General features: G+C 35.7%; 1 protein-coding gene across 16 annotated transcripts in view; it reads right to left on the bottom strand.

Annotated features, from left to right (window-relative positions):
* The window catches only part of RBFOX1 (RNA binding fox-1 homolog 1), a 333405-nt gene that overhangs the window by 144352 nt on the left and 164309 nt on the right, over positions 1–24744 (bottom strand). For all 16 annotated transcript variants that reach the window (XM_084295947.1, XM_084295938.1, XM_084295935.1 and 13 more), the window contains one exon: positions 5063–5305. In XM_084295947.1, the coding sequence (XP_084152073.1) occupies positions 5063–5305 (243 nt within the window). The remainder of the gene's footprint in view (positions 1–5062; positions 5306–24744) is intronic.

The following is a 24744-nucleotide window of genomic DNA, read 5'->3' as shown; positions in this document are numbered from 1 at the left end:
GTACTATAATGTAACACTAAAAAAAACACTGAAAAATTTACAGATGTTACTCATCGTAGATTTATAATACTATTACCATTGGTCCATCCATCTGGAAAGAAACAATTTTCTCTTTTTGATTATGAATAAAAGTATGTTTGATGTTATGCAACTCCATAAGTCTATTAGTGCTTAAATAACCTTACAGGAGAACCCAGTGCTGGATGAGTATTGATCATGCATATCCTCAGATAGACTACTTCCTTGATTAAATTTAAATAAACATATTGATCCAAAAGATGAAAACCAGAGAAGACTCAAAATAGAATTTGACAGTATTTTATTACGTACGGATGATTTTATATTGTTTCAGTTAAATAATCCTGTCTTTAAATATTTACTTTGCTTTCATCCTGTACATTTTCTCCTGTTTAATAACATCTAAATAGAGAGTTAGTAATTTGTAGACATACTAAGTATCAGTCATTTCCAGCACTTGTCCTAACAGAACACTGTTCCTCACTATTTTATCAAAATAACATATAAAAAAGTACTAGGAAATGCATTTTTACAAGTACAAGAGCATTTCTAATCCCACATCTTCACTGCTAAATTGATTTCCATTAAATTGTATTTCAACTAGTTATGCACAAAAAGTAGAAAAATAAAATCTTAACAGTATCAGAAAGTTTTGTACTTCTTGTTTGCAGTTTTCAGTGTGCTTTGTAGTAAAATTGAGCAAAAGCAAGGAGAAAATGTTAGTTCTTAACTGAAAATAACTTTGGAATGAAACTAAGAGATAAGTGTAAGGAATGGCATGCTTGTTGACAGAGTAGGTTGGTTCAATTAACAAAAACTAATTAGAGATGCCCAAACCAGTTGGGAGTGCACAGAAAGTTAGTCCTAGAGATAAAAGATATCTGGAGCATTATTTTCACATATTGTGTGCTCTGTGGAGAAACTCAATGTATGAAGACTTGGTGCAATGGTTTCTTATAAAAAGTAAATTTTTTTGAATTTTACTTTAAAAAATAATTAAAAAATAAAATAGAAAATAATTTATTTCCTTCATATTAAATTCTCAATAAAATATTTTAGATTTGATCAAGAAAATACTCACTAATTTACCACGCAAACTCAAAGACTGTTTAAAGCACTGCCATTTTGGCTTTACACCCATTTTGAAAGGCTCTCAATGATCAAAGACTATTCGGGAAACATTTAGTAAAGCCTATAGATTATACTGTGTATTATACTTATATATATATATATATATATATATATATATATATATATATATATATATATATAAGAAAATCGAGTCTACAGACTTCCTATATTAATAGCACTTTAATGTGCACAAAACTGCAAAGCTGTAATAAAACTGATGATTGGAATCTGAACTTGGAATTGAAATACTGACATTGACTCCAGCTGGGCCAGTATCACATTCTGCAGTGCAGGGTTCAAGAGAAGTTGTAAGCAACTTTTTATTTTTATCTCTGTTTATATCTTTACTGTGATTTGGGTTACTCAAGACCCCATGTGAGCTCTTGCTACAATGTACAATTCTTTCAGACAAAACGACACAAAAAGAAAGGGGCAGACAAAGAAAGCCAGGGTATGTGTCTAACCTTAGTGTGGATTAAATCCTTCACAGATAAAATTAAGTCACTTCTGATAACTGTTCTACAAATTAGGAAATTGCCCTGCAGCTTATTAGCTTTATATTTTGAAATTTTAAGATCCATTTTTAGTGGCATATACAGCTTCAAATGTACAGAAGTATGTACATAAATAAGAAAACTCAAAAACTGGTCTTGCTTCAAATAGCTTATCTGATCTACATTAATCACCACAATGTTTTTGTGAATGATCAATCGTTTTTCTTTTCAATGCACCTAACACAATTTACTGACAGTAAACTATAAAACTATTGGGGCCTGCTAAAAAAAATACCGCTACATTCCCAACCAACTCCACTTAAAATTCTTAAAGACTGGAAACCAACTATTCAGAAAACTAGCAGTAACTGGAAAGAAACAAACATTTTTTCCTTCAACAGTAAAGACAACATGGAGTTAAAATGTAGACACAGTGCTACTGAAGCTCTATTTCAAATAACAGACACATATTAAACCCACAAAGAGATGTACAGAGGTGGACACTCATAATATTACAAAACCCAAATGCCTAGGTTCCATCTCCATATACCTATTTATAATGTCTCTACAGTGTGTTAAGTGCAATACTAAAGATCTAGGTACCCATAATTAAATTGTGCAAACAATATTTGACTGCAAATTTGTAAAACTGGTGATTAATATGCTAAATGTCAAGGGTACCTTGAACGATGTAGATCCACAGAGAAACATTTCTTGTAAATTTGTATTTTCAGTGTACTGTTTTCCAAGAAGGGACAGTATCCACAACTTTCAATATAACATATTATATATATATATATATATATATATATATATATATATATATATATATATATATATATATATACACACACACACACACACATTTTTTTAAATAACGACTTTCTCAAAAGCACCCTAATGTCAAAAGCAAGGAAGTCTCATTCTTTATGAACAGCATGGGAATTACTTAAAACAAAGTTGTGCACATTACTCTGTAAGAAAGGAAACTGGAAGGGAAGAAAAGGATCCATAATAAAAAGAGCAAATAAATACATGAAATTCCCCAAATACAAAAGGTTAGTGGTATTGCAATGTTATCCTTCAGAAGATGGAATTTCACTCCAAGTGGAGCCAGAAGGGAGAAAGTATGTGACAGGTAAAATGCAAACTGCATATCAGGAAGGCAAAAAAGGAAATTAGAAGACCAGATAGCAAATTATACAAATCAAATTCCAATCAAATCTATTAGCATATCAGAAGTAGGAAACTCTCAAGGGAATCACTGATCTTGCTGGAACTAGTGTTGAATAGTCCACACGGAAAAAGTATGAGCATTCCGGACAATCCGAATTATTTCTTTTCATCAGTCTTTACCACAGAAGATGTTGGAAAAACGTATACCCAACTTTTCTGATAGAGGGACAAACGCTCCTTCAAACTGAAAAATCAAGAAGCAGAGAGCAAACACAATAAATTGAAAGCAATAAATGATGAGGGATGAGCTCCAGCCCTACTTACATCGACAGGTGTTTTACCGTTGATTTTAGCACCAGCAGTCTTTTACTTCAGAACCAAATAGCAACAGACCAACAGTTCAGAAACACAAAAAGGCTGAGCTAGGCATCACAGAGATCTATTCAGTGTGCAGCAGTGGTCAAAAGGAGCAAGGGAAATAGCAAGATATAGAAAGAATGAGACAGGGACAATGGCAAAGATGACATTTTTAATCAATATCCAACCTTTTCTGGAGTACCTATTCAGCTTAGAGTTCCTGTTCTAAACCAATGACAGTAGCACTCAGCAACAGTTGACAAAAACAGTTATGGAAGAGAATTTAAAAAGTTTGAAAGAACCAGGAAGATAACAGCAAAGAGAGAAGAGGGAATCCTGTAGAGCTGAATACTTTTTTAAGTATCCTCACACTGCTACAGCAAAGGGCAAGTCAGACCAATAGAAAGATGCCAAATCAAGAAGTAAAGGACTTAAGTATTTTACTGCATAGATCACAAAACTGTGTAATTAATTCACAAGGGCATCTCCTTACAGGAAGAGAAGTTAATGACTACCTGCATGGTTCAATTCATAATAGCATGGAATATTCTTTCTTTCCTTTTTATTAATTATTATTTTTTGCCCCCTCAGGTATATGTGATTGAATGTGGTGTGGCACAAAACTCATGTGGGCTTGCTCAGTACTGATACATCTGTGATGACCTTGCTATTGGGATACAGAAAAAAAATAAAGCATATGCTTTCTTAAAGACTCAAGGACTTCCTTCTCCTTTTTCAAAGGCTAACACATGAAGTGCCCTAGGTAATTCCTAGTCTTCTAGATGCAGAATATAAGATGTTAGTGTTTTTCTGTCTTCCTCATATCCATATAAAGAAATTAGTGACATGGCAAGACACACAGATCTTCAAAGCAACTTATTTAACAGTAACCACTTCCCTTCTCCCTCCTGCCCTGATGCATGAAACTTGAGGTTTCAGGGGAGAAAGGGGCAGTAAGATGAGGGATGGAGTATGGCTGAAGCAAGGAGAGCAATGACAGCTAGTAGGAAGGGATGCTTCAAGCGTATACTCAAACTGCAGTGTGCTGTCTGTTCTGTGCTAGATCCTACATGTGCAATGCAGGTGCTCAGTGGCTCAGAAATCTGCCAGCTGACAGCACTGTCTATGTTGGGTTCCAATCTAGAACTAAGACAGGAGCACTAAACCATCAATGGATGAAATTTGTGACTTTTAAATTACAAGATAAGGATATCCAAGGAGTCTCATAACACTTCAGAACTCCATATATAACTCATGTAGAAGGAAAGCCTAACATTTCTGCTCTGTTAAGCACAGACCCACACACAAGTTTGGTATAGGCTGCATGAAAAACTCTCTGGAAAATATAGCGTTGCAGGTACGCTCTTGACAATACTCATTCATGCAGTTATTTAAGTAATTTTAATTTAGGATCATTCAATGAATACTCATATGAAAATTTATACTCCTGTTTCTCAAAGATACAGAGCTCGTTAAAAATTACAAAATAAGTTAGTTTGTTGTTTTTTTTCAAGCAAACACTAACAAATATTCTTTTCCAATGTTTTCCTAGATCAGACTTAGTTCAAGTTGATTATATGATTCATGGGCTTGCTGTTGAACAGGTTGTCTCTCTTCTATTGAAAATGAACTACTGATTCTACAGAGCTCTCACACTGTCTGAGAGACTCCAAAAGCAGAAAAACGATATTCTCCTATATCAACAACATTTTACAATTATCGATTTAACATTGATAAACTATCAATGTTAAAATTGCCCGTAATCCTAGTACAAGTGTAACATAGCTAACAAGTGTAACCAAGATAACATAAGAATGAATGTTAGCAATAAATACACATATCACTTGACATTCACAGCTTAAAAAATAGGCAAAACTTTGACTTACTGTGGCTGTGCCGGAGACAGTTTGTGCATTTGTGTCAGCTGCACTCTGTTCAGAGTGTGTCTGAGCAGGAGGGTACATGTTTAACGTGTGCTCTGGAACAGTGGTTTGGCCTGTGTAGTCTGGAGCTGGATGAGGATGTGGGGCTGTGTATTCTGCAGGGATACCATTCTGAGGAGGAGCAAACTGGGCTGAGGCGTAAGGCTGTGCCATTGTGTCAGGAGGTGCTGTAGCTTCCTGATTACCCTGTGAAGATCAAAGGGGAAAGAAAAGGAAGAAATGTGGGGTGAGATAAAATAACTTAGAAAGTAATGAGAGTATTCTGCTACAATTGCTGGCCTGAAAAGGGTGCAATGTTTGTTTCTTGAGGAGAGTATTTCCTATCTGAGTTAAATCCATTTTCCTAACCTTACTAAATCTTACTACAATTAGAATCTGTACCTGTAGACTGTTCTTTAACTGTAAAAAGTCTGTGAAAGCTTACCTCAACTAATGCCTCCAGTCAGACAAGGAAAAGGGACAAAGCTTAGTTAATTCCAAATGTTTCCAAGTGCAACTACTAATACAAAGCTCTGGTAAGGCTAGCTCATGGTCTGGGACCCGTTCTGACTTACCCTCCGCAGAACTTCTTTGCGACCTGCACACAGAGAGGAATTTGGGTGTATTCTGTTAACACACCTGAAAATATTTATATGAAATAATGCTTTATGTGGTATTCAAAACTACTTTGAGGTACGCTGTATTGAACAACTGTATGCCACAAATGTTTAAATTTATGAGATTCACAATATTAAATATTTGAATATTAAAAAAAATACATCAAAATAAGATCTACTAACACAAAATTTTTCTCTTATGTTATGGTCTTTTAATAGAAATGGATATGGAGAGCTTTAAAGATTATATAAATTTGAAGACAATAGCATTTCATTTCCATTTTAAATTCACCTGTACCATTAAAAACAGATATCTCTACAGATAGATCCATCCTTATGTTCGATGTAGAACTAGGAAGTCAATCATGCTAACCTGTCAGTTAGAGACCTCTGATTAAATGTTCTGCTCATACCAAATACTAATGATACCGGGGAGGAAATGTACAGAACAACCTTTTGGAACCTATATAAATGATGTCACAGCATTAGAGGCCATTAAGACAGGGACTATGGACTCCAAAACTTAGATGGGCTAGCTGGTTTACAGGAGAAAATTATCCTTTTAACAAGTAATATAAAAATGAATGTTCAAGTAATTTTACTTATTTATTTATAATGCTTTGCCATTTTTCCACAACGAATACAAGTATATGCACAGGGGTACTGTAAGAATTTAGGTTGTTTCTATTCATCTGTCCTTGATTTCCTAATTTCAAAATAGACCTGATGAATAGAAGTCATTCTTTTGCACTTCATACCTAATGATAGTTCCAGCCAACTTCAGCTAACTCAGACATTGGTGATCTGACCTGAACTCGGCCTAAGCTAAATTAAAAAATTTACAATATCACAGCACAGGAAAAAAACATTGGTATACGGCAGGCCTAAAAGGGAAAATTACATTTTGCTTTGTAAAAGACATTACCTTTGTCCTAAAAAATTAAGATTTAGCAATAACAAACGAAACCTCCCTAATTTTAATCCCACCTTTGCTACTGTTTTACTGTATGGCCTTGAGCAAGTAGTTTACATTGCTACATTCAACAATCTTTAAAATGAAAGCAGTGGCATTTAGATACTTCACTTGTTTAAGTCACTAAATTTTATTGGCATATATATACAATATTTCCAAGCTTTATATTACACTGAAACTTGCCATTAAAAAAATAAAAAAATTAAGGAACAGTCAAACCACTTGTATATGTACACATATACCTTCTTATATTAAAATGGCAAGGTCCCTTTTTCATTTCTTTTATTTTATACTTTAACTTAAAAAAAAAAAAAAAGATAAAAACCAATAATGAATCGATTCTCCTGTAGACACTATAGACATTTAATAATGGTAAATAAGTATTTTGCAGATGCAAGGAAGCTTAGACTTTCTTTTAAATGTATTATTTCTGGACAGCCTTCAGCAAGTGGCAAGAATGAACAACAGCAAATTGAATTCTGCCTATGCAAGCATTTTCACCTTGCTGGATTTGAAACACAGTAGCTGGTTACTGCTCATCTTTAGGGCTCTGCCTTCATGCTAGATGCTAAACATAGCATTAGAGTCAGCAGCTGTTAAAAAAAGAACATTAATTGTAACAAAGGGATCAAGAGCTAATGTCCAGGTGCATTTGATCTAAAGGTTTTTGTACTACTCTGAGTCCTAAAACAGATGTTGTGAGACCCTCACTGTTTCTCATTAACATTGACAGCAGTTCCATGAAACCCTAATTAATATTCAAAGCATTTACACTTAGTGCTAATTACAGCTAATATTTAATTAAGAGGATTGAGCTTTTATGTGATTTCTTACCAGCAACTCCAAATAATTCATTATTTAGATTTATCATGAAATGGCAAACTGCACTGGAAATTACCTTCATATTGTAGAGGCTCTTCTACCTCATTCACTGGACTTGCTAAACTGAGGTTTGGATTGCTTATTAATCAGGCCTTGGTTACAAATAAATAAGCAGTGAAGGGTTTTATTATTTTATATATATATATATATGTATATATGTAACTTCAACATGTTCAGGGATTTACAGCTTTATTATAATAAATAAACTTAGAGTAGAAAACTGGCAAGCAAGGTTATCATTCCAGTCATTGTGTGTTCATTAAATTGTTTTGGGGAAAAAAATAGAAAACAAACAAACAAAAAACTAAACATGCTTATTCTACTGCTAGCTGTAAGTTTAAAGTGATAATGACAATGAATCTGAGTTGTTATTGTCTTAAAAGCAGATGCCTATTATAGCCTTTAAAATCAGTGTGAATTTTTGAATCACAATGAATTCAGTAGACAATATTACAAGGTAGTATAAAAGCATACAAGTATAAATACATTCTTTACTATTTACATAGGAATCATGCTAATAGCTCATTGTTTTGAATATAAATTTATGCTAAGAACAATGTAGTGCAAACTAACAAATATATATATACATGTGGTTAACAAAAACTCAAGGCTACACAAAACTCATGTATATTTGAGTAGATTTTAATGAATAAAAATTATTTAGTCACTTAAAATGAATAAAGGAAATAGTAGGTTTAATTAATTGATCCGAGAATATACAATGGCCATGAAAGCAACAGGAAATATTGATCCTAAATTAGCCCATGGATTCAGGTATTAAAGCAATCTCAAAACTGTGGATGATGGTACACAGATGTTGCTTAAAACAACCTAGGCATGAGAGGCTAAACAGAAGTTGTCATTTCAGACTCAGATCCAAGTATCTTTAAGTTTAAATGACCCCTTAATGCTCGCTTTGTGCATGGTTTTTAATAAAGTAGTTGTTGGCAACAGAAAGAAGAACAAAGGATGGCAGACAGTCAGGCTCTGTTAAATGTTCTGGCCTGAGATTTAATGAAAACCACATTTCATCTGCAAAGTATGCTTTACGTGGCAGTGTATAAAATAAGCTTTTATTGCTTTCCAGTTAAATGTTGAACCCTAAAGAACAAAAAAACGAAAGTGTTCTGATGATGAAGGTAACTGAAGTCACTCCTATTCCATACATTTACATTACTCCACTTGAAGCAAAGCTTAGAATATAAAATGCTCCTAGTATCACAGATCTCAACATGCCTTTTCAGCATCTTCTGCTCTGAAAGGATTTCATAATTAAGAAATGTGTGAAAAGTGTCAAAACATAATAAAGCAAGCTTGTTATGTTTGTACACAAAAGACAGAGTAGAGAAAATATTACTTATGCAGTATTCTTTTTAAAAACACATCTGCAGCATACAAATGTATTTATTCAATGAAAACCTTTCTGCTTGCCTGCATTTTAAAGCCTAACTAACGGTTTATTGTTTGTTTTACTCTATTTTCTGTTTGGTGCATCTTGTTTTTTTGGAAAGAGATAATTCACATTTAGAGAAAGCCTCTCATACAGTAGTTAAATGAGCCAAACTGCATCATATCCTCAGGGCATGGAAACAAAGAAGAAAAATGCAACATTGCTCTGTAAGCCTGCAGATTATAAGAACAGTTCCATTAGATATATCAAGCACAGCAGAGATACATAATCACTGGTGTAGTTTGCCTTCCATCGGAATGGCTAAGCAACAAAACGTATTAGAAGTCTTGCATGCAATGGTGCAGCTGGTTATAAGAAACACCTTGTTTTGACTAAAATCAAGAGTTTCAAGTGAAAATAAAAGTGAAAATACCTGCTGTACCATCCTGCTCCTTTTATCCTCCATAAACTTAGCAGCTGCTCTAGTCCCAGGCCATACAGCATCTGCCCAAAGCAAGCATCAATTATGGATGAGGGCGTGTGAGCAATGTAATGTGTGTATGAGTGTGGATGATAGGGGTGTTGAAGGAGGGGGAGCTAATGCAACGCTTACTGACCTCCCTCTCAACATCTGACTGCTCCCAAAACCTAATCCAGATGGGACTCTTTCAGTTTGCAGGGCCTCGCCCCATCAATCACAGCAGGCCACTCCTCTGTCTCCTGCTACTAGTTATAGAGTGCACCACTGAGCAGATGATTGCACACAGAAGAAGAAACAACGCAGCTTGACTACATTAATAGCTGTTTAAAAAACATTAGAAATGCTACTATGTCTGTTGCCAGAAGCAGAACATTTTTGTTTCAAAATTAAGACAGCTGTATTCAAACTTACTAAAAATCCTAAACTTACAGTAATTTGGCTTTTTGATTGTTACAACATGCATATCTCTGTGTGATTAATTTTTCATACATGTGGTAGAGTTAATATCAATAAGATTTCTATTTTAAAATCACTGAACTCCATAAGTAAACCATCAATACTGAAGCAGCCTGTTTTAGATTAACTGTACTTTATCCTTCCATGCAAATGAAATACTGTTTCCTTTTTTGTTTCATTTCATGACATCCCTATTGCTTACCAGGGAAAATATTTCAAAAATGCTTCCAAGGTTTAATTTTGAGAAGCACTTTAAGCAAGTCAATACTTCACTGTTAAAGGAGCTTTCCTAGTTGCTCTGGATGTAGTTTAAAATGATTAAACCTCCAATCAAATCACATAATGAAGAAAAAAATAATAAAAAAAAAAAATATATAGACGGGAAGATACAGATGGCCCCCAAAGAATACACTTCTATTGCCACTCTGTCACTGACTGCCTACAGAGAAGAATTCAGAAACAGGGCAGACACTTAACGTGGGAATTCTTCTTACAAATGTTAGGATTTATGTTAGCACGATAATATTAATATGAAAAAGGTGGGCAGGGCAGCAGATAAACAGCTGTCAGTCCATCATTAAACTCATACTTCAACTGAAATATATTAGATTTCTGTAAAGCAGAAGTGCAATTCTCCCAGATTTGTTGCAGGCACCCCCCAGTTAATAATAATAAAAACAGTCACTTCAGATTTTTCAGAAAGAATCACACATTGAACCAATAATCACATCTGACTTTTCTTCCAAGCTTTCTCTGTTGCAGCTTAATTATCTGACCAAGCCAGTTGACTCAGATCGTTTACTTCTGCAGTTATACAAAATGAAGCCACCTCTCTTTTTTGGAAGGTTCCTCATAGAGATTCAGATTTCATTTAAAAAACAGTATTGTTCCAAAATAAGAGCATCCCTAAAAGAAAGAACATGTAAAATATATTTTTGCTAGAGATTAAAAAAAGCAATAGTATGGAAACAAAGAAGATTTTCGTCACTACCTCAACAACAAAGTACCATTTCTTTACTCTCATTACTGAGAAACATGTACTTTTGGTTCTCTTCACATATAACATACTGTACTCCAGTAAATGTCTATGTTCTTAGTACTGCTATGTATACATCTGAACGAAATGTTCATGTTGTATCAGCGTCTGATGTGTGGAACAGACTAACGAAAATCACAACACCCACAAAGTAGGAAGCTCAAATATATTTACTTGCATTTCAAAGAAGACAAACTTACTTAAAAATAAGTCCTTGTCTGAATTCCTGCCTACGTTCAAGACCACATAGTATCATGGATGTAGAGATACACATTAAGAAAGATTTCTCTCTAGCATCATCATTCTTTCCAAGTGTCACTGCTCAAACTTTCTACTACCTTTATGACTGTGATTTATTACACTAGCTTTTCTTATCCTACATGACAACTCTTTCTATTGATATTTTCAATGTCCCAAATAGACATAATTCTGTCACATTCATTTGCATTTGCATTATCATCTTTCTTTCTCTTACTTGAACTTCCTGCCTGTCTCCCACTTTTTGCCAACTCTGTGAGACCCGCATTTTATGTAGTCTTTTCAACTACAGCTCAACCTCCTATTCTGTCAATCAGTATTTTCCTCTTTTAAATAAATGAAAAGGTTTTTATATCACATTTTAAAAACATCAGCCTCCAAATTTGCCTAAAGACCATAGAGTAAGAGAATCTGAAGCATTCAGCAGATTTAGCTAAAATTCATATCCACAAGGATAACTGATTCCTCAAACATTTCAAAGACAGTTGTAAAAGGAGCTTTTCCTTTTCCACAGGTTAATATAGGAAAGTCCACCTAAGTCTAATTTTACACCTTTACTAGAGAATACTGAAGAAGATAATGTAGCATCCTTGATGGTGAGAGGATGGCGAAGGATTGGATTATCTATGTACATACAAGGTGCCTAAAAAGCTGCCTGGACATATGCCCTTTAAAGAGCGTAGCAATCAACATTTAGAAGTCTAACTGGCAGTGAGTTATGAGTGCCATGTGAAGACCAGGTTCAAAACTGTGTAACAGCTTCAGAAAAGACTTGTATGACATGCCAGAATGCAAATTCACCTAGGACATCCAATAGGGGAAGTACTGGAGGGCAGTTCTGATGTTCATGGGGATCCTGAGAAGTTAGAGGAAAGGTCTGAGAAGAACCTGATTAAAATCTTTCTCCTGGGACAGGATAGCCCCCTGCATTGGTACAGGCTAGGGACTGGCTGGCAAGGAAGCAGCTCTGCAGGAAAGGATCTGCTCGGGTCCTGATGGATGACAAGTTAAGCATGAATCAGCAGCCAGTCTTTAACACAATAACAGCTAACTGTGTAGTGGGGTGCATTAATAAAAAGGCAGTCTGTGAATTGAGGAAAAATATTATTCCTCCTAGAACAGAACCTTTCAAGCAGCATCTGTGTCTGGTGTAGAGTCCCCCACGACAGAAGATACACTTACAAACTGGAGTGCAGAGGTGGGTTGCAAAAACTTGGAGGACTGGAGCACATGGCATGAGAAGAGGTGAGGGAGCTGATTTAGCTTAGCTTGCAGGAGAGAGGGCAAACAGACAGCTTCATTGTATCTTCTCCAACATAATGGGTAGTTACAGAGAAAGAACCAGACTTTTCTCAGAGGGGCAGAGTGAAAGAAGCAGCGGTGATGGTCAAAAGTTGCAGAAACAAAAATGTTGTTTGCCCATAAGGAATACAAAACTGGGTATGAAAGCAGTTAAGCACAGGAACATGCCATTCAGAGAGGCAGTGGAAGCTTGTAGACTCAAAACTTAAATGGGCAAGCCCCTGAGCAACCTGATATATCTGTGCAGTTAGCCCTGATTTAAAAAGGAAGTTGGGATTACATGGCCTCTGAAATTCCCTTCCAGACTAAATTCTCCTGATTCTGAGTGACTTCAACAATAGAATATATTCAAAATGAATTTTATACTTCCATCTTACTTGATGTCTTTCCTCATAAAGGATTTACTGACAGGGATGAGATGAGTTACAACTTCTAGTCTGCTTTCTCTCCTCAAGAAATCATGTTTCAATTATTTCAGGTGGATTTTGAAAACTTTCATAGAAAAATATATTTACCTTTGTTTAATCCACAGCTGAAGCAGTATGAAGGCGGTAATTACTATAGCGCATGCAAGACAAGAACAGTTTAACAAACAATGCTAATAAATGTTGTGAACTGTGACATGTCTTAATTATCTGCCAAATGTCACCATTCTCTGAACTGCAGTAAAGCTAGCATGTCCATTTTCATATTTTTTTTAGTATCTAAAAATTGGTTGACCAAGACTTTTTTTCTTTTAATCATTTTTAACTGAATACTGATTGACGATACGGGATTTTTAAAGCTGCAACAGTTCCCAAATCAGTTCATAAGCAATTATAGGAAGAGAAGTGAGAGGTTAATGCACTGAAGAAACAATCGATGAGAGGTGGAGAAAGAGGACAAAGCAGCAGAAATATATTACACTGCACTGACAAAAGATTCTGTCCTGAGAAAGCATTTCTTAATAATCATAAATTTCCAATCTTTAAGATTTACAGCAACGTATACCAAGTGGTAAATTACAGGCCTCTACAGGAGCTGGTAAAAACATCAATCTGTTCTTATGATCTACGTAACACACAGCTCAGAGCTACCACAACTGAAGTAGTATGTGAGAGGAAAGAAACATGCACTGCACCCGAGTAGCCTGCAGGTCTGCAAAGCAATCCAAATCTGGGAGCTGTTGGGCTTTCTCTTATGACTACAGACAGAAAAAACAACAACAAAAAATCATAGCTCAAGCAGTGAAAGCAGCAGAGATGTGTTAGCATGACTATTTACTAGGATGCATTGGCTCTTCTGAGAAGCCATATATACTATTCCAGGTGACAGGTGACATATTGTGCTTATGTAGCAAGAGTACTACTGGTCATGCTATAGCCCTGCATCATGCTTTGTTAGCCTCTCTCCTTGGCTTCACTGAGACTATTCCTACTTTGTAACTTACACATAAGCATAAATATTTTCAGAAATTGAGTTAATAATAATACATGTAAATATAAATAATATATATAATATATACAAATATATGTGAATATTAAAAAAATATTTCTCTAACTGACACCTGATTTGTCAAAGATTGAGCACTCCAAAAGTTTATCATCTGGAGAGGCTAACTGAACAGCAAGTAAACCCCATTGCAGGTGTATGGCTCTTACCGGAGACAGATAATTTCTAGAAATCAGATAAAATCTTGTAACATAGCTAAAATAATTCATTTAAGATTTTTTTCTAAGTAGACTTCAACAACTCAATCACAGTTTGCTTACAAAAATAGCTAACTATATTTCTCAGGGGATAGGGATAGGATACAACCCTGCTTTTTAAAAGAACATGAAGCAATTTAAGCAAGCTGTGGTCAATAATTACACTAAGTCATCCCCAATTTACAGATGCTGACTCATCTAGATTATATTAAAATGAACTGGCTTTTTCAGTTGGTTTACTAATGAACATACCACAAAATACAGCGATGTATTCAATGACTTTATTAGCTGTAGAAAGTGGTGAACCTCCAGTCATATACAGAGACAATATCTTTGAAGGTTATTTGTTCAAAGAAACCATATCACAGATTTGTGTTTACATACTTTTTTTCATGTACAAATAACTGATTTTATATAAAAAAAATCGTGGGCAATTTGAGTGATGTGTTTCACAAGTGTTACACACAGAAAGCCAGGAATCTGGAACTGCAAACATCCACAGTAGTTTTGTTTTTCAGCATAGTAGACCATCATCTGCTTCACAAAAGCCCCACCAAAGTTATCGCACCAAAATACTACTCACACTAGGAATTACGATTTCTGGAAAAACAAGGTTAAGGGGAGAGAACAATGTTACACGAGAATACTGAAGGGCAGCAGCAGCTGTCTGAGTGCAAACTGGCATACCACCTCTTTGAACTGAATACTTGGAATGACCTCTTTTGACCAGGGACACGGTCTTTCACTGATGAGCTGTAATTTAGCCTCAGAAAAGAATGGAGACATTTTTCTTCACAGTCCCTGATGCTGAATCATTTTCTAAGGCATTACCACAGTAACCAGAGTTCATCCATTATAGGTGAAACAGGTCTTGAGTTTCAGTATCACAAATGGCAGGATCATTACTTGACTCCACTGAAATCAAACAAGGAGCTTGGTCAGTTAGTAAGTGAAATGAGAATGCAATATCATCCTAAGTCATCTTAAGCAGCAAAACTGCCTGACAAAGATCATAGCTCCTACCTATTTGTTAGCAAACACCGATGTATACAGGGCTGCTTTTCAGGACAGTTCACTTGAACTAGCCAGGGTAAGCAATTATGATTTTTGTACCACCATCCCCATCGAACTAGGGGGATTTGTTTTGTTTCAGTTTACTTAGTTTAAACCAGATAAATTTAGGAGGTTTATTTACTTATAAAGTTCCATAAAACAAAACCAACCAAACAAACAAACAAAAAACACCAGTGACAACATTGAGTTCAGGAATACAGAGGAAGACCAGAAAGATAAGCAGCAGTTGGACTTCAGGAAAACAGACTCAAATTTATCCCAGGAATAAGGAAATCCCAAGGATCACCCATGAAGGACTTAAAACACAGACATGTAATCTATATTAAGTGCCCAGTTATTTGTCCTTAGAAGCAGATTGTTTATAGACCATCAACATTTTAAATTGCAAATGAAAATCTATTATCTCCCTTTCCTTCCCCTAAAAGAAACTACCTGCATATTGTTCATGGATATCCTGGACAATAACATGCAAATGTATCTGGGAATTGCACATATTCTGCAATGTAATTTTTCAGCAGGTGGAATTTTTGTGCTAACATGTCCAAACCCAATGTCTTGAACAAATTTGGCAGAATATTTATGAACTCCACAAATCATATCTACTAGTTGCAAGAAAAAAGAATTGTTTTTCTCTTCCATATGTTTGATTTAAATGAAGAATTTTATTCAACAGAGCTGAATATAATTTTATAGATAAGAAATTCATCATTCTGCTGTTTCCTTTATTCAAATAAAATATGTTTATAAAAAGAATCTAGAAATTAGCTGTTATGATTGTTTTCAGACAATGCCCAATTCCCATTTATGTTTAATTATAACATTTCCATCTCTGTGTTATTTATGATGGAAACCAGATGACCTGAGCTGCAAGGACCAACTAACAGAGAAATGTTATCTTGTTCAATACCAGTTAAGGCAGCATTCATTTTTTGGCACTGAAATGTGATGATAGAATATCATCTTCACTGTTATTTACACCTAAAATTAAAATCGCTATCAAAATATCATTAGTCACAAGGAGCACAGAGCTTGGCTTCCTGCCTCAGCTATACTTTGCTATGCCTTTTTTATCACTGAAATCATTTGTGTACTTCAGCTAATGCTGATGTTAAGATGTTATAACATTTACAAGTAACTGTTTACTTCGTGTTTGCTGTTAGCAAATTAAACCATAGTACTGAATAAAGGTAAAGTTCTTCTCAATGATGAGATGACAATGGCAATAAAATTTGCCTATGCAATGCAAAACTGATTTCTATACTGAATGTCACAACTGGCTGAAAATAAATTAAGAATCTATTAATAGAGATCTACAATGAATCTGCAGTTATGATGAAAGCAAATGAAATCATTTAACGATTCCTATAGCATTGGAAAGACTTTCCCTAATTATATAAATTAGTCTAAACAGCTTCTGTTGGTGTGGAAGGAAAGGCCAATTTGTCTATGTATTTTCATTTCCCCATCTCTAGGACAGGGACTAAAACCACTCTCAGATCTGCAGAACTGTATTGGACATTTTCTCTAGAGATACATTTTCTCAGACTAGCCCCTCTTCGCAAGGTTGAATACGTACAGAGGACAGTAATACTTGCTACATGCCGTATGCCACAGTTGTTTAACCCTGAAAAGCCTAAAAACCATTACCTTGAATAATACATTACTTTAAAATAATGCAGATTGTGGGAATGGACACAAATGAGCTTTCTTTATTTAAAGTTTGTTTCTATGCCTCTGGGTGTGAGGAATGGAGGAGTGGTACAAGGAAAGGTATTTCCAAAACAGAAACAGCACTTAGAAAACTTTTGGTGTATTTACCAAAAGCACACAGCAGCCAAAAGTACTTTTGATTACACAGTGCAGCAGCATGCTTAACAGCAACAGCAGCCAAACTGTAGGCTTAGCAAATATAAGTGTCTGCATAGGCTATTTAGGGAGAGAAGAGATATAGCCTTAAAATTGCTTTTTAATCCACATGAAATGAAGTATCTTTTATACTAGAATGCCAGAACACTAGATTAAATAAGATATCAAAAAATATTGAAACAGTTCAGCATTTGCTGAGCATGCAACTAGCAAGATGAAGAATACAGCAAATGTGTTAGTATTCAGGCAGCTTCTAGGTGCAAAAGAAATTCAGATTAGATATTGCTACACAGAAATTGATAGCTAGTAGGTATTCAATCAGAAAAGTGCTTTTTCTTTTAAATATTACAATCACATGGTATAGTACATCACTTGTGTCAAGTTAAATTTAATCATATCAGCATACTTAAAGGAAAAAACCTGAATACCTACTCACATACTCATGCCAAGAGGGATTATATGAGGCTTTATGAAACCTTTTCTTTTTATTTAATATTCTGATATCTGTATAGAACAATTTTGATATGTTTTATACCCTCAGACTAATCTATTCCATTGTCTTTTTAATGCACACCTAGTATGTCTGAACTCATAGTCCCAGTATAATGTGTACTGTCAGTTACTTATGTTCTTCTGAAGTCTGCCTATGTAAAAGACATTTTCCTTGAAGCAGAAATAGGTATAATGAGAGTGATGCTGATTTTCTTGAGAGTAAAGCAACATCATCTGCCTTCTACTGGTTAAGAGCACATCTAAAAAGGAACAATAATTTATGAGCTCACTAATGACTACTGATTTTTGTCACATTAGAATCAGGTATGTGAAGGGCTCTGCTTCATGAAAGACAAGTTTTTTTGAGAAATGCCATAAAGAAATCTAATAGGGTTTTACCACTTTTCCTACATATTTTTACTGGCTTATATAAGCAACAATGAAAAATGATTTCTATTTAACCCATTAGAAATAAACTACATTTATCACAGAGAGAACTAAAAATTGCTTACTGTTTTTGGAAAAGCAATGAAAGATTCTCAAAAACATTGTCTCCAGACAATGCACACCTTCTCAGCTTGATTTTAAAGGAAGAGAAGGATTGTTGTCTTCATCATTCCCCAAAAGGTGAAATTAATCTAATTTATCTTCAGGTATTTTGTCACTTTCTCTATGCTAGTTGACATATATGTCACACACATGCATTATATATACTTTTGTGATGGAAGGGTTAACTGTTATGCCTAGAAGGAGGGGGGGGGGGGGGGTTAATATTCCCATAAACACAAAAATAATTGGAACTGTGTGAGGTCATTCATAGGTGCTTAAATTTACATAAGTATGCATGTTGCCCCCTTTTTTTTTTTTTTTTTTTTTTTTTTTTTTTACTTCCAGTAAAAAGAAATCCACTTGCACTTGATCTATTTGACACAGTTAACTGTCATGAAAACAAACTTCTGACAAGCAGTGGTAGAATAGATACCAATATTCATAAATAATTATATTAAACTTATCTCTTTCAATGCATGAAATTTCTGTTTTCCGGTAAATCTTGCTTTGCAGGTTCATCTCTGACAAATTGAACTGCCTCTCTATAGATACTGCAATGTTTTCTCAGAGATTGTGGATGCAAAAGAAGAATGGTAGGTATTTTCAATAAATTCATTAGATAATACAGACAGGGCTTGGTTTCTAACAAGGAAGTCCTTTCCCCTGAACAACACTAGGATTAGAAGTTCAGTAGAATCCAAACTTCTGACGTTCAAATGTAATGCAAACTTTTTATATGTTGCTCTACATGACAAAGCATTGAAAGTATCTGGAAATAATAGGGATTTTTTTTCAGACTCTTTGCACAAGACTGCATTTCATTTTTAAGCAATAACCACGTTCCATGAAGATACTCTGCTGAATTTATTTTTTCGTTTCACGTATCAGTGCTTTTGCTTTACAGAAATTGTTGCAGCTTAAGAGTATCTTAACTCTAAGATACTGAATTGAGCAAAGATACTGAAGTAGAAGCATAGTTACAGTGCACTGAGTCTGACCTAGTTACTGAGATACTTACTATGTTAGATTAAATGTTGGGATATGTACTGTTTTTTAATGACAATACTGCACCTTGCAGACAGATAATCAGCACAGAAGTGACAACGCCCAACATGTCACCAACTGCAAGCTCAGGGAAAATCTGGAAGCTCTTTACATTATCTCTCCTATCTACTGTATTTTCTTTCTGGACCCCCAATATGGTTTAATACACACAATCCATTTCTCCACTGAATCAGATGAAGCCTGGGCACACAATACATTTTGCTGACTCAGCAGGAGGACTCCAGCTAGGCAGTGTCTCAAAGCAACATGGTCATTTCTGCAATGCCTGGGTACCCCTTCCGTTTAACAACATTCTTCTGAAAGAATGAGAAAGGCAAGGAACAGTAATTCAGGAACAGCCCTCCACTAGTAATCAGAGGTGGTTCATTTGGCCAATTCACTTTCAAATGTGAGCTGAAACAAGTGGACTAGGAAAAAATCTACATTCATGAACTCAGAAAAACACTAACTTAAACACATACATTCACCCACACAAGAACAACTGCAAAAAAAAATCTTCACATGACCTGAGTGATTAGCAGTGATTGGAAAGTGGAAATGTGCCTACAAACTCAACAGAAGGGATGACAAACCTTTAGGTTATACAAGTACACACATAAGCCTGCTTGTTATTTTAAATAGCTTTAAAATATGTCTTCCCTTCTGCTGAGGTTGAACAATATTTAGATCTAAAAAACAAACAAACAAACAAAAAAGCTGTCAGAGCGATCTATTCACTACAGAGACATGAGAAAAACACTAAGCAGAAAGCATCAGCTAGACCAATTTTCTCCCTGAAGTGACAGAGGCAATAGATATGACACCTTATCGCATACAGACATTTTGAAAATTTGCATGTCTGCACAACATTTAATTATCCAATTTAAACAGTAAGAATCAACTTTGAAGTTGTTTTAGACAACATGTATCAGCTACAAAAATAAAATTATCTGTGGAAGTTAAATACTCAACTACACTCTTCATGCTATGTATATCATATAATTATGCTTCCTTTATGAATTTAAGATGTTCTTTCATATTCCAAGTGCCTTACAGGACAGCTGTCCCAGTCCAGCTATTGTCCTTTGATGTGAACATACATTCCTGGTGAAAACAAACTTTTCTTTATTGTGGAAATGGATTAAATAAAAACGTAATTCTCAAACTGTGTAGCAGTATGAACAAAATTAGAAATGATCAGCATGATTTGATTAGTAGGTGCGAACAATCATCAAGACCATGCAGATTCTTGAAGCCCAAATGAACCCAAATAGCAGAACTCTAAATGGTAGAAAGTGGAAATTATGCTATTATTTTTTATAGAAATTACTGGGGCATAGAATCAGAAAATTCATGTTGGAAGAGACCTCCAGGGACCTCTAACCCAACCTTCTTCCCAAAACTGGGATGACCGTGAGATCAGACCCAGTGCTTCTGGGCTGGATTCAGCCAGTTTTCTACACCAAAATTTTTTGAAAACCTCTAAGGATGGAGTCTGAACAGCCACTCCAGGCAGCCTGTTCCAGTGCTGAACCATTCTCACAGGACAGCATTTACTCATATTCAGTTCAAACCTCTCTTTTTCCAATTTATGTGTGTTGCATCTTCTCCCTCCACACGTATCAGTGAATAGACTGGCTTCAACTTTTTGATAATGCCCTTGTAGGCACTGAAAGGTTGTCATCAGGTCATACTGGAGACTTTTCTTCTCCAGGCTGAACAAGTGCAGTTCTCTCATCGTCTTCTTACACAGCATATGCTCTAGTGGGTGACCATATTGGGGGCGCTCAGCCGAACCTACTTCAGTTGATCAACGTCTTTCTTGTATTGCAGGGCCCCAGATTAACCCAAATATCTTAGATGTGATTTTAAAAGTTCTAAGTAAAAGGAGATAATTGCTTCCTCAATCTACTGGCTATACCCCTGTTTATACAGCCCAGGACACTGTTGGCCTCCTCTGTTGCCAGAGCAAATACACTATGCTAACATGACTCCACTAATTCAGTAGAAATTTACTGTGGGAAATGTTAATATTACACACTGAAATGGAGATCTAATCAGATGTGAGCAGGTCAGAAATGTTTACAGGAAAGAGAGTTCTGAGGACAATTTTATATCCTACTGCACAAGCAGACTGACAGCATAAGAAATTTTGTATGGCCCCGCTACAAACCTCTCGGTTCCAAACAAGAAACATTATAGAAGTTTCAAGATACAGTCAATACACCAGTAATAAGGAGTTAGAACAATAAGGAAATGATCTATATTTAAGAAAGTCCTGGCTAATTTAAATTGCCTCTAAGAATCAAAGAAAGCTCTCTGGACTTTCCTCCTAACAGACACTATCTGACACGATACTACCTCCTGGCAGAAGGTATCCTGTGTTGGAGGAACAGTGCTGTCAAAAAGAGAATGTATGGATAGAAGTGAACAGACTGCACAGCATCAGAGATGAAAGGGAGATGGAATCTTCTCTGAGATCCAACAGCTTGGAGGTGACACCATCAGCAGAGAAGGTGGTAGTGTCTACCCTTGTTGAGGTAAGCATAACCTCTGGAGAAGGGGAAGGATGGAAGCTGATGACTTCCAGCACCAGGAGAAAAGGTGAAGTGAAGTTCAAAGACAGATTTGGCTGCAGTGACCATAAGGTGATGGGGTTCAGGATCCTGAGGGAGGAAAGGAGGATGGCGAAAAGCAAACTCAAAACCCTGGACTCCAGGAAAGCAGACTTGATCTCTATAAAGATCTGGTTGGAAGAACCCCATGTGATAAAGCCCTGGAGGGAAGAGGAACTCAAGAAAGCTGGTTAATATTCAAGGATCACCTCCTCTAAGCTCAAGAGCAGTCCAGCCCAATGCTCAGGATGCCAGGCAAAAATGCCAGGCATGAACAACTCAAAAAGGAAGCATACAGAGGGTAGCAGCAAGAACGGGTAATGTCAGAGGAACACAGACATGTGGTCCACTCATTCAGGGATGAAGTTAAGAAAGCTAAAGCCCAAATGGAATTGAATCTGACCAGGAAAATCAAAGACAACAAGAAGGGCTTTTTTTATGTGTGTCCTGTGTCCATTTCTGGGCTCTCCAGTACAGGAGAGGCATGGACGTATTGGACAGAGTCCAAAGAAAGGCCAAGAAGATGCTTAAGGGACTGGATCATCTCTTACATGAGGAAAAGCTGGAAGAGCTGGGACTGTTTAGCCTAGAGAAGTTTCAGGAGGATTTCACCAATGTGTACAGATACCTGAAGAGAGGCTACAGAGAAGACAGAGCCAGGCGGCTCAGTGGTGCCTGGTGCCAGGATCAGAGGTAGTGGGCACAAACTAAAGCACAGGAGGCTCCCTCTGCGTACCAGGAGGCACTTCTGTGCTGTGTGGGTGTTGGACCCCTGGCACAGGTTGCCCATGGAGGCTTTAGAGTCTCCCTCCTGGAAGATGCTCATAAGCCATCTGGACATGGTCCTGGGGCAACCTGCTATGGGTGGCCCTGCTTGAGCAGTGGGGTTGGACCGGATGACTTCTTCCTCATCTGTTTTAGGATTCTGTAATGATCATTCTAACACAATAACTGGGATACAAATAGAATTAGGAAAGTGGATGGAGGGCATGAGTACTTTCAAGGTAAAAGTATGTCAAGATATTACTAGCACTTACAACAGCAACATAAACAAATTATTTAGTAGATTAGGAGCTAAAAAACTCTCCATTCTACCTCTATCCCATTTACTACATTTTGTTGTATTTACAGAGAGCTATTGTCTTGAAATACACAACACCTCTGCCTGTGAGTATTACCACATGCTGCAAATTAAGTTGTAAAAAGAAATCAACTCATCAATCACAATATCACAAGGGGACACTGAAGAATGTAAAAAGGATTAGCACTTCACCCCTGCCCAGGTCTTTCCTATCACTGCTCTAATTAAATACTACCTTAAGTGCTTTATTATCATTAGAAAACTCAACGTTGAAGGCTAGCATTCTTGAATATAAGTACTGAAGCTAATTAGAAATGAGAAAAAGAAAAATTTTCATTAAAAATGTTGAGAATCCCTAAACAGAAATGAATTATTCCTTTGGAATAAAGATTTGCCATTTTGTGAATTTAGAATAATGTAATAAATAGCTTTCGCTAATCTGAAATCTTTTATTTCGAATCATACACCTGACATTGCCTTCATAAGTAAGAGTAGATTTACCTGTACCTACCAAACCATTGTTAGCATTTAAAAGACTCTTGGCTTATGATTAGCTGCTAAAAGACTTAATTCCTCTTCTAACATTTTATATGCTTATTTTACTTTTTTTTTTTTTTTTTTTTTTTTTTTTTCTCCAGGCTTCGCACAGTCAAGGGCTTTATGCTTTACTTCTCTGGATATACATATGTTAGTCATTACTATTTATGAAGGTGATGAAAAAAACAACATTGACCAGTCAGAGAAATATAAATTTTAGATTCCAGCATAGAGTGCAACAGCACAATTGAAAACAAAACAAAAAACTACAGCAAATACAAAGACATTTGAAATTTAAAGAAATGCAATATAGCTTTAAAAACACTTTTCTTCTCCACTTGACTGCCAAGTTACCTGACTCAGGATTTTGTGGCTTTCCCTGGAACCAGCTAATGATATCAGTAACATCAGAAACTTTGAAGTGAAATTGCACTGTCATCAGCAAAAGTCAGGAGTGCATGGAACCTCTGATTCAAGGCAACTGTCTTTCCAATTTTTAGTCATGTTAAAATGGAAATACAAATTAATTTTTAGTCAATGTATCTATATACAAAAGAACCCAGCTTCTAATATAACTTCATTTGTTTACATTGTAAAGGAACAATGAAGGTTTAAAAATACTTGAGATAGGAGATATGATTTTGTTCATAGCACTGATTTAGTTTGTTTTTTAAATGCACTTTTTTTAAAAAAAAAAAGAAAGAAACAAGTCATGATACACATCATACATTTTCAGATTTTCCTGCCAAGTTAAACCTCCAGAAATTATGAACTCCCCTAGAAACAGTTCTCTCATCATGAACATGCATATAGGAGCTTCTATACCTGCCTCTGAAAGAAAGCTGTTCTTGAAATAAGACAGAAAAAATATTCACAAATACACAGGATCAGTTGATAGAAGTTTTTGTCAGAAGACAGCAAAAGGACACACTGTGCAGGCAGGAAGGAAGGTGTGAAGGAGCTACATTGTTCAATTCTGGGACTGACCAACATATCACAACTCATTTTTCTAATCCAGAAAAGCAAATTAAATCTGTCTATTAAACTGCAAATTAAAGCATAGTCAACACACCAGTTTTACTACTGCTGTGAAAAGAGGATCATCTCAAAAAACATAACTGTAGAAAAAGTATTAAGTGCAGGTGATTCTTACCCTGGTCTTACCATTGCAGTTTTCTTCAGCGTAGAGAGCTGCTAGCTAAGCTTGTGACAATTTATTATTAATATAAAGAGAATCACTAGCCTATGTGAATTAAACTAGTTCATTTTTCATCTCAGTTTTCTATATAGGTGAATCTTTCAAGT

The sequence above is a fragment of the Netta rufina genome, assembly GCF_964035555.1.
Source record: "Netta rufina genome assembly, chromosome: 15".
Lineage (NCBI taxonomy): Eukaryota > Metazoa > Chordata > Aves > Anseriformes > Anatidae > Netta > Netta rufina.
Note: the sequence above shows the minus strand (reverse complement) of the source record. Positions and strands in the feature narration are given on the sequence as shown.